An 11772-nucleotide genomic window follows, 5' to 3' on the forward strand; every position below is an offset into this window, starting at 1 on the left:
ACCAGCCTGGAGCGTTTCGGCAACTGCCATTTTGTATAGCCAACCCGTCAGAGGCAGGCAGTGCAACTCTGTGCAGATCTACTCAAAAGTAAGTCCTCTCATTCTATGAGATTTACTTCCGGGTAAATGCACTGTAAATTGCAGTTTGGGTTAATGAAAAAGAACGAAATTACCTGCTCGCAAATTGCCTGCTAGCTGGTACGAGGCAGATCATTATCAACTAGTTCCAGTACCTGCACTATAAAGAGATTAAATAAACTCGATTCCTTTTAGAGCAGCCTTTCCTGGGCTGGTGCCTTCTAAATGCATGGTCATGCAATATATGTAAAATTTCTATTGGTCATGAGGTCTGAGTATTATGAGATCTGCAGTCCAAGTTATCGTACGGAACGGCAACTATATGAGGTGATTGCAAGGATTACGAGGTAACCACGTCAGACATTTGCTAGTGCTGTGCAAGCGTGTTTTTCTTTCGTTCTCCGCTTTACTGGTGGGAAGATTAGTAGTTCTACTTTGCCAAAGGGTACTTTTTTGCCTCTTGCAAAGAAGTGGCACCTTTAACGCAACCCTTAAACAGACGAAGCGCTTTTAACGAGGGAAAACTCTCGCCCGCTCATTTGCTCCTTATCTATACGGCCCTTAAAGGCACGGAAACCTCGACCTGCAACAGAGTTGGCAACCCGAGTTGCAACGCCAAGCCATCGTGTCGTAACTTACTCCCAATATATACGACGGAAGTGCCGTGAAGCAGAGGCGAGGGTTGAGCGCTTAGCTCGCTACTGGTCTGGAAGCAATATAAATGTAGAGTCAGCCCTCTAAAACAAACAAACAAACGGAAAGGAGAAAAACACGTTTTCAAGGGCAGTTGTCTTTGGGCACTCAAATCCTCCCGAAATTTAGCAGCCTAGAGACGCGCGTTTTTCGGACTCCTTTCACTTCGGAGGAGGACAAAGTGAGAGTCAAGCTTTAAGAAAACGTTATTGTGGTTCCAAACACAGCCTTGATAGATCTCTAACTCACAACTAGAGTCCTCCACTGCAACCTGAGCCCCGCGCCCCGAATGCTAATCGGCGAATAAGAGAATACAGGGCTCTGGCACCGCTTAAGGCGATTCTTAAGCTATTTATTTATCCATTTTCCTCACGAGAGCGGCTTTCACCGTGGAGTCCTGTGCTAACCTTTTCTATCTCTACAGTTCCTCTCCCAGACTCCGGAGCAGCCATGACCGCCGAGCCCCGCAATCGCCAGCAGACTCTGGTTTTACGGAAGCAGTTCATTGGGTAGGTGCTGCGGCTCATGGAAGGACGGACCGAAGGAAGGACTCGTCTGCTCGGGGCACTGCCCTGCCCTGCCCTGCCAAGACAATTCTGTTTCGTAGGGCGCGAGACAGCCACCCACCCCCGCACCCACCCCCCGCAGTAAAGGGGGAGGCGCTGCGCTCCTTGCGTTTGACGCGACGCCTTCCCCTTCGTGCGCGCCGTGCTTTTCAGCTCGTCCCGCAATGCAGGCAGCTGGGTGGATCTGCAGTAGGCTCTTTCCGAGAACTCCAGCACTTTCACGCGTAGGATCAATCCGATAGCTACGCGTTGCCGAGATTTATTTCTATCTCCGTCCTGAGGATTTCCCAAATAAGACTCGAGTCAGCAATGCGACAGAATTGGTCTAGCGTCTAGGAGAAGTGATTATTCCCTGCTGCGTGAGCACATACTTGCTTCAGTTTATAATTGTGTACTTATCGATGGTGTATTTAATTTGAAAATCCAGTGGTTGGTAAGCTTAGATACATGAAGGTGAACACAAATTCTCATCAAGTAAACTATAATTAAAGACATTTTGATAATGCACACCATTCAAGACAATGTCACTGCGGATAGTGTACTGCTACAACTGTTTCCTGATTCAGTTCAAAGTACATCTCTGTGAGTCATCTTGCACTTGGTCTCTCCAACAAGTAACACATAATGGCTATAATTTGGAAGCTGGGCTATTTGTGCCAGGATCTTCCTCCATGCGTACAAAGAGCCAATCTGCAGTGCTTGCTTGAAACTTGCACAGCTCTCTCTACTGTAGTGGCACAGCTATACAGTCCAGAGAACTAGGTGAAGCATGGTCACAGGAGCTTGAAAGCTTTACTGTAGACAATAGGGAATTCCACTTCTACCCATCTCCTTGTACTCATCAAGCCTCTTCACTTGATTTTCCGCAAAGCCCGTTATGAAACATGGTCTCAGGGAACTTCCAAGGTCCAATAAGGCTTTAACTGGCTGCAAAAGAACCAGCTCTTGAGTTAACCCAAGAAGCCCTGATCAGAAATATGTAAGTCTGTTTAGAGCTCTGTCTTTTAAGACTCAAATGTTACTTTCAGGCCTGGGACAGCATTTCTCCGAAAACCTGATGCTGAGGAATAAATGTAAGAGAGGAGCCAAACTGAGAGCTTGCTTCCATACCTAGGCCACATCAGTAGTCAAGTCTATCAAGACTAGTACTCCTAAACTCAGATACTACTACTGTGTTGGCCTGCCCCAAATATCAGTTGCACGGGAACTCTGCAGGAGAGGGGTGTGTCTCTTAATTCCTCATTGGGAGCATCCCAAAGACATCTGGGTAGCCACTGTGAGAAACAAAATGCCTCATTAAGAAGGGGGTTGCCCTAATCCAGCAGGACTATTCTAAAGTTCTTGGGACACACACTGTCTTCCCATACTGGTCACCATCATATCTACTGCAAATATTTATTACACGTCACCTGAGCAAGTTCCTGACCTTGCACTTCTGAAGACTTCCACAGATCAGTTATATGTGTAAGTTTCTTCAGAAGTATAATCATGCTACAAATTATTACAGAAAGCGACTTTTAGCTACTGTTCAAGTTACTTGCAACTACGCATGACAGACTAAACTTAGTTCAAAAACAATTTCCTTAGAATTTGATTAAAGGCATGTATTATCATTGTAGCTAATTAAACCACTTTTGTTCCAGATTTATTACCTCCAATATGCAATAACATTAGTGGTAGAATGTTTAATGAGTTTCAATTAAGTTTTTTATCTTTCTTTAAAGAACATCTTGCAAGCTTTTTTTTCCAGAAGACCCAGTGAAGATTATCCGGGCAAAGGGCCAGTATATGTATGATGAAAATGGAAACCAATACCTTGACTGTATCAATAATGTTGCTCATGGCAAGTGTGAAATTATGTTCTCTTTAGTAAACTCGCTTAGGCCTAAAGTGTGTGCTCAGGTAAATGTAACTCATCAGTCCTTATTAAACTAGCAAAATGTTTGTGTTTAATCCTTTCCTTTTCCTTGGTTTAACTTGTCCATATCACCCACCAGCAGTAGTAACTTTATGTAGCCTGCATTTGGTCTCATAGACAGCAGGTGTCTTCATTCACTGGATTCAAACCCTGCAGTGTAAATAAATATACTAACAACTCAGAAAGTTCAGAAAGTTGAAAGCTATAGTTGATACTCAAAAGTTTGGGTGACCAGGACAAAATGGTAGACAGGAGGCCATTGTATTTTTCTGTGGAAATGTACACCTAGCAAGTACACCCTGTAACTGAACTGACATTATGAAATTCTATCTCTGATTTTCCAAGATTAGTCTGGAAAACAAGAAGTGAGGAATTACATACATAGTCTTAAAAACTTCATGAATGGTCACTAAAATTGTTACTTTCTCATCCTTATTTTTCAGTGGGGCACTGCCATCCTGAAGTGGTCAAAGCAGCCCATCAGCAGAATCTACTGTTAAATACAAACTCTCGGTATCTGCATGACAATTTGGTGGATTATGCACAGAGACTTTCTAAAACATTGCCGGAGAAGTTGTGCATCTTCTATTTTTTGAATTCAGGGTAGGTTTTTTAAAAAAATGTATCACTAGAACATAGAGGCATCTTTGTGCCTTATTTGCAAAACAAATGGACTGAAATTTGTTAATACCCCACAAAACTGATAATCACATCTTTGCTTCCTTGGTATTTATATTACTTCAGTATTTGTTCCTTTAGTCAGAATGACTGAAAATGTATTTTCCACTTTTACAAAAAAAAAAAAATTGGTTTACATTTTCCCTTATTTTCTGTAATCAAAGGGCCTTTCGTCATACATTTAGTTAGCAACTGTAATGAAACAATTCACACTGCATATAAATAACTGACTCTAAAATTCTCTTTTAAAATTGTGTTTATTGTATCTATTTTTTTATCCAACTAAAATTTAATAAAAATTATATACATCTAGTGCTGGTCATATCTCCATACCAGTATGCCTTCATTTGTTATATATGAAACTACTCAGATTTACTGAATATGGACAATGAGAAATCCTCAGAATTTTTCCACTGCAGATCAGAAGCTAATGATCTTGCTCTGAGACTGGCACGGCAGTATACAAAGCATAAAGACATTATTGTTATTGACCAGTAAGTATATAAAATGTTTTAAATAACATTATATTACTATATCCAGTTTGGCTAGCAGCACTAACCAACCTTGGTTGAACTTGGAAAAAGCTAAATTGGATCAAACCTAGTTAGAACGTGGACAGGAAAATGCTGTCAGGGAATCAGCTGAGAATCTCAGGGGTATAGGTTAGACTAGGAAGATCTTTTAAAAGTATCAGAAAACTGTATTAATAAATCACTTCCATGCTGTTCCCAAGAAAACTACAAGAACATGCCTTTGTAGTTACCAGGCATTGAGTTTGGCTCAAGAGTCTTCATTTTCTTTCAATATTAATTGGAGTCTGAAAAGCTCATTGCGTTTCTGAAGTAAATGTTAAAAGACCCATACTAAAAAGTATTTAGGTTATCAGTATTGTGAATTTCTTAAAGCTCCTATTTTTTAACTTGAATTTTGCTAGTTTTCCAAGAAGCCAAAACCAACTATGAGGTTCCCAAGCAATTCCTAATCTAGGTACATCCATTCAGTTTCAAAGCTAAAAGTTTGTGATCCTAAAGATCATATTCTGAACACCAAGTTGCATTTAATGTACATGCATATAAGCCAACCAGACTAGAATTTTGAAAATGTATCTTTATGGGAAATGTTTGCTTTCTAAAACAGCTGAAATATGTAAAAGTGTTATAAATTAGAAAGCAGGTGCTTCAGTTTGGCAGTCTAGATGTAATAACCCAAGGTAAAATTGATTTTTTTCTGTTGACTGTTCTGTTTTGTTTTAAGTGCTTATCATGGACATCTGACATCTTTGATTGACGTAAGTCCATATAAGTTCAGAAATCTAGATGGCCAAAAGAAATGGGTCCATGTGGTAGGCATGAGAGATTATATTAATCCTTTTCTTGTTAATTTCCAGTTCACCTAAAACCAGGGGGTCTAATCAGCTGTTAAACTTTCTTTGAGTAGGCTCCTCTTCCTGATACATACAGAGGATTATATAGAGAAAACCATAAAGATCCAGCCACAGCATATGCTAATGAAGTAAAAAAAATAATTGATAAGGCACACCAAGAAAGCAGGAAGGTAAAAATTGTCTCAAAGTTTCTGAATTCCATTTTTGGGGGGTTTTTTTAACTGACTTGAGTTTAGTCAGTTATCTAGTATGCCATTACGATGGAGTCTTTTCTTCTGTTTTCTTAGTATCAATTAACTAATCAGGAAATTTTGAAAAAATGTGTGGTACTCAGCCACAGCTTCATTCATTATAGTTTCTTACACTTTGCTCCAGACAACCATCCAAACAAAACTGAATAATATTCTCACATCCTTAAGAATCTGATTGGTGGAACATCATCCTTGAGAAGCAAAACTACATTGTGGGATATAACTCGTAGTTCTTGTCAAGATGATTTCAAATGTACACTGTTGGTTGGCTAGTTGGTGAAGTTTGGTGCTGTAGCAGTTGTTACTCAGCTACTATTTAATTAATTGTTTATATCACCACCCATCTCCCCCAAAAAGGGGGACTCTACTATACCTAAGATTTCTGAATTAGAAGCCTCAGTATAACCAAAAGGCAGATTCATACACAGTATGCATGCATGCTGTACCGCTGCTAGTTTCATTATGTTATGTATCTTTTCAGTTTGCTGCACTTTTTGTTGAATCCTTGCCCAGCGTTGCTGGACAAATCATTCCACCATCTGGTTATTTCCAAAAGGCAGCAGAGTAAGTATTCATACTTAACTTTTCTTGTATCTTTTTCCATTTATTCTAAATTGTTTTCTTAGATTTTCTGTTTGCAGTAAACCTCAATCTTAAGGACTTTTAAGATGTTTAACCTCTGCAAGATCCAGTTGTACTTCCCAAAGATTTCAGTAATTAAAAATGAAATAGGAAAGTTAAATACTTGTGTCCTTTGGTGGGATTTTGGTTTTGGTTTCTACTGCTTAACTTTGGAAAGAGTGGGTTGTTGGGGATATTTTTGTTTTAACTGAACACTAAACAAATTGTTTGGAAGTACTGATTTAGTGAGATCTGTTCCATTTCTGTATAAATATGATTTTGTTCTTTTAATAGGCATATACACCAAGCAGGAGGTGTATTTATTGCTGATGAAATTCAGGTTGGGTTCGGCAGGGTTGGCAAACATTTTTGGGCATTTCAACTTCAGGGAGAGGATTTTATTCCTGATATTGTTACTATGGGAAAACCAATAGGGAATGGACATCCTGTCGCTTGTGTAGCAACATCAAAGGAAATTGCAGAGGCATTTTCAGCAACAGGAGTAGAATACTTTAACACAGTAAGTAATTATCCACATTTTTATTCTGAAATGCATCTGAGTATCAGCTTGAATGTTACATGTATTTAATGTACTTTATAACATATTTACTGGATTGCTATTACATTACATAAAATTCAGATTGCCATATGGTACTTGCTTTTGACAAACAATTTTGTGTAGAAAATTTATGTCCTCTTTTTTTTTCTACCTCCCTTGCATAGTTTGGAGGAAATCCTGTGTCCTGTGCAATAGGCCTAACAGTCTTGGATATTATTGAGAAAGAGCAGCTTCAAACCCATGCTCTTCATGTGGGAAGCTTCTTTATGGAACTACTCAATCAACAGAAAGCTAAACACCCTCTAATTGGAGATATCAGGTAATAATTTTAAAACATTATCTTGTTTAATATAAGTAGTATATCCTCTCCATGTAGTTCTCACTTTGTTAGCTTTTTTTTAGCAGTCCCAAATTGCAAAATCTGTTTATTGCAACTAATTGTAACTTCACGTTTTTGTTTTGTTTTATAGGGGTGTTGGATTATTTATTGGTGTAGATTTAGTACAAGACCAAGAGAAAAGAGCACCTGCTAGTGAAGAAGCAGAATTCATCATAACAAGGTATTTAAGTTTCCCTAGTCCGTATTCCACATTGCTAATTACATTGTCCAAAACAAACAGCAAAACATCTCAGAGAACACAGGAACAGAAAAAATTGTAAGAATTAAAAAGTGAGAATATCTAACAATTTATTGGTAGTGGCAAAGACAGGTGTACTTCCTGTTCTTCTTTTTACTTTTACCTTCTATCTCCTGAAATAATCTGGGCTGTATCTCCAAAGGTTTCACTTAACTGAAAGGTTTCTCCACACATAGAGAACATTCAGGAGTTTGCACACCTCTTTTCCTTGATGCATGCAGAACTTTACAGGACAATAAGTTACTATGATCTCCAGATTCTGCTTTTCTCCTGGGATGTGTCAATCTGGCAGTTGCAGTAGTGGTTTGCAGTCGTCCAGAACAGAAAATGGTCATTAAGACATCATCTGACCCAAAAAGAGAGAATTGGCTTTGCTTCCAGTAATTTACAAGGTACACCTGGAACAGATGGCCTGGTGCATTCTAGGTAATACTAGAATGTTCTAGTTTTGCACAGCGCTGCTATTCCCTCCCTAGCCATCCTAGGTATATTTTCATGCATACTGAATTTAGCAACAACAGAACAGCTAGTAAGTTTGATTATATTTACTCACTCAGAAGCAAGCTCAGTACTCAAGGATTCTTACATCCCTGAATCCTTCCACTACTGTGGAAAGAGCAAACCTTTTGATAGTCCACCAAGTATTTAGGACAGTTGTAAAATACGAGAGTACAGAATGACCAGAGGTATGTAATAAAGGGGTGCGAGAGAGGAACTATTGGGTGGTAAACTGGACTTAACTGTTTAGTAACCTTTTGGTCTCCAGACAGTGCGCCTGACATGAAGGAGTTAGCTCCTCTTCAGATAAGGAAGTAGGTAAGAACATCCTTCCTATATTCCTAAGGGGATCCCTCTCCCCAGTCATAAGAATTGCCTTCAGTCATACTGATCTCATATTTTGTGAACAATAATTTTTCAAAAATTGTGTTGCACCATTATGATCAAGCTATAAACCATAAAAAAATATTAATATGCTTCCCCAACTGGAAACTCCTCCCCTTCACTGACTAATAGTGTTGCCTGCCCAGCTGCTGCTTTAAGGACTTCCCATTTGCTCTAGAGTCCTGCACCCTACTTTCTCTGCTAGCTAGGATAAGATGAGGTTTTCTCAATCATCTAGGGGGATGAAGCAAGGAGTCTGTAACAGTAGACTGCCAGTTCCTTATTCAGTCCTTCTTGGAAACCAATAGTTGAGATGCTTGATGACATTTTCTGTGTCTTATGTCATCTCTGGAAGGCTTGCCAGACTTATCTGGTAGATTCTGATGGTAGCTGGACATCTTGAAGCGGGGGGGGGGGTCAACTACTGGGCCCAATCACTCATCTCCAACAGGTCAAAGAAGGAGGGTCTCCAGGTCAGTTGCTTTATTTTGCACTTCTTCCCTGCTGATGTGTGTCAGTATTGGTAGGAACACATAGGTCTGGGAGATCCAGAAGTCACAAGGTCTCAATCTCTTCTGTCCCAGAAGCAGAAAATTTGCATTGATCCTCTTTGCTGCTGCTGTTCTTAAGCAAGTAACCTCCAGGATATCCTGCACTGTAATCTGCTTCCATTTTAAACCTTCCTAACCTGATGAATTCATTTTGATCCTTAAGGTTCAACACCATTCTCCACTTTCAATTCCTTTTGGTAACAGTGAAGAAATGGAAAAAAAAAAATCCTGACAGGAGTTACTCTGATGGTATCCACTTTGTGGTTCTGATGTTTTAACCAATTCTTGGTGGCTTGGAGTATCCAGCTGTGTACCTGGAAATGGTAGAAATGTCTCTCTTGGTTTTCTCTTAAATTCTAGAGCATACGCTAGCTTGACTTTAGTGAGTTCCCATGCATACCAATATTTCCCTTAGAAGACATCTAGCTGGTTCTTTCTGGTATCAAGTGGAGGCTTTTCCTCTGAGGCTTTTCTCCCTTGCTTGGTTTAGAGGAATGTGTCATATTGGATGTCAACTGCAGGGCCATTAAGCTGTCTATTTTTAGGGTGAAGAGGAGGCACTGCTCAGTCTTTGCTATAACAATTGGATAAGGATTTCTTCCTTAATCTAGGGCTTCTAGAATCTTTCCTTCTTAGGGCTATGGACAATTACTTTTTGTACTTGCTCTTGATCAGCACTTGTGTGAGGAACTTACAAAACAGCTTTCATCCCAGAAAGGGCTTGTGATATTGGCCTTGGATAGATGATCCACACCTGTGTGTTTAAATAGCACCAGACTGCCACATCAGTCTTGCGGTTCCAGATCCCTCCCTCAGGTATCGTGAATCTACTGATTACGCTAAGAATCACTCCCCAGGACTGTGAAGGAGCCCACTCTGCACCCTATTGCTCAGCTAGCTTGCCACTAGGCTTTTTTTCTGGGGGGGGGGGAGCATCTGAGATTTTATCTACTTTTCTTTCCATCTCTACCCATCATTGTCCTTGTTATTATCATTAGCTCAGTAATTAGAGCTGACAAAGGAACTATAAAATAGATCTTAAGGAGACAGAGCCAAGACTGGAGAGGGTTTCCTCCCAAAGGGGAAAAAAGCAAATTCTTGGCCCTACCTTCTTGTAAAGAGTAATTAATCCTTTCATTTTGATTGTTATTCCAGTGATGAAGGCCATGACATATGTTGAAAGCCCTGCTTACCTAATGGGGTTTCCTGTTTGTGAGGTGACTTTAAAGGGACCTTATGAATTTTCCATCTCTACTTAAAAGTATTTCTGGAACATGTAAGCTCCTTGGTCATGCAGAGACTCACTGCTGCTGTGAGGCACATGCTCTAGACAGGAAGCCTAAAGTTTTTTAACAAAATAAATGCCAAATCCTGCCAAAAGTGATAACCAAAATCTCCATGGTGTCTAAATATGGATTTTCATCAAGCTCGTATATATCATTCTAAATGTGATTTTACAAGACCATAATAATCTATGTAGATAAATTACTTCACAATGACTTGTAATTATTCTCCTACTAAAATCAGCCATTTTTTGTTGTTTTCTAGATTGAAGGAAGAATTCATTATGCTGAGCACAGATGGGCCAGGAAGAAATGTGCTTAAGTTCAAGCCCCCACTGTGTTTCAATAAGAAAGATGCAGAGTTAGTTGTTGGCAAACTTGATATGATATTAACAGGTAAGTGAAGGAGGAAAGCTTCCTTAAAACTGGCTGATGTACACAATTATGAAGCCAGACTGCCTACCTGGCATGCTATAGATTGATCTAAGCCTACTTAGAAAAGAAAGAATTTTATACAAAAGCAATAATGTCCAAAGATTTTGCCATCCAAAGGCCTGTTCCAAAAATATTGCTATTAATTTGCCAGTCCCCTCTCATGGCTATTTCCCCTCAGAAAGAGGCAGTTACAGAACTAAAGAGTTATCTACTTTGTTCCATGTGTACAATTTACATATGCAAAATTATATGGAAGCTCTTCTCTTACTGAATGACTTTCCTACTAAATTCTTTTCTCCTTGTGAGAATACGCCAATTAGTACCAATTTGTTTTCCTCCCAAAGTAGACATCACTGTAATGAAAGAACAGGCCTAAAACAAGGGCCTAAATGGAAAAAAGGTTTTAGCTTTATAGTAGCCACCTTTGATATAGCAAAAAATGTGCTTTCCTGTTTTTTATTTTGGCTTTTTTTGGGGGGGGAGAATAAATAGAGTCTGATTAGCCAGAAGATTGCTAGGCATATTTTTGTGCCACTGGAAAGGGAAATAAATTTTCATTCCTGATTGTACCTAAACAGTAATACTGGCCCATGTAGAATGGGCAAACAACAATCATATTGTAATTGAATATTCTGCAGAATTGGAGAAAAGCAAAGCCTAAAGATGATGATTTCCAATACTTCAAAGGGTAAGCATTCATGTATAATTATTATATACAAGACAGCATATTCTTTATGCAGGAATCCATTAATTTCAATAACCTGAATAGCTACTATGTATCAAGCCATATTCCAAAAATCTACAATCTACAGCATCATGTCAAACATAAATTAGGAAACTTTAATTCACTGGCTTTCATATGTGAATACTGAATTCTTTCATTTCATCTCTTACAGGATACAGACACAGTGCTCAATTTTACCATTTTTCTACACTTAAACTACAGTAATAAAATTCTGCCTTCTACAGGCTATCATAATCCAGTCTATGCAGTTTTGTTGTATTGCTGACAGTATAGCTTTTCAGAGCTCTATTGCTGTTATCTCTACTAATCCATCTCTTCATATAGTAAAGAAGAAAAAATAATTTATCCAGAAAATGTAACTTGTCATCTTCGTGCTATATAGGTTACATGACCATACTTATACTTATTTCTGCTTATATTATACAGTTAGCACCTTTGATTTGATAACTGTTTTCTTCATAAAATTATTTTATTAACAAATAGGTAGGCA

At 38.9% G+C, this 11772-nt stretch overlaps 1 protein-coding gene across 1 annotated transcript; it reads left to right on the forward strand.

Annotated features, from left to right (window-relative positions):
• On the forward strand, positions 1 to 11516 carry LOC134489526 (5-phosphohydroxy-L-lysine phospho-lyase-like). Its single transcript, XM_063292262.1, has 14 exons — positions 1 to 88; positions 1196 to 1280; positions 3062 to 3180; positions 3699 to 3858; positions 4353 to 4427; positions 5188 to 5275; positions 5371 to 5487; positions 6050 to 6132; positions 6484 to 6709; positions 6913 to 7067; positions 7219 to 7308; positions 10368 to 10498; positions 11176 to 11225; positions 11434 to 11516. The coding sequence occupies exons 2-13, from the start codon at positions 1222 to 1224 to the stop codon at positions 11196 to 11198; spliced, it is 1326 nt and encodes a 441-aa protein (XP_063148332.1). The 5' UTR covers positions 1 to 88; positions 1196 to 1221; the 3' UTR covers positions 11199 to 11225; positions 11434 to 11516.
• Positions 11517 to 11772: the final 256 nt, after the last annotated feature.

Source organism: Candoia aspera, chromosome 2 (genome assembly GCF_035149785.1).
Source record: "Candoia aspera isolate rCanAsp1 chromosome 2, rCanAsp1.hap2, whole genome shotgun sequence".
Lineage (NCBI taxonomy): Eukaryota > Metazoa > Chordata > Lepidosauria > Squamata > Boidae > Candoia > Candoia aspera.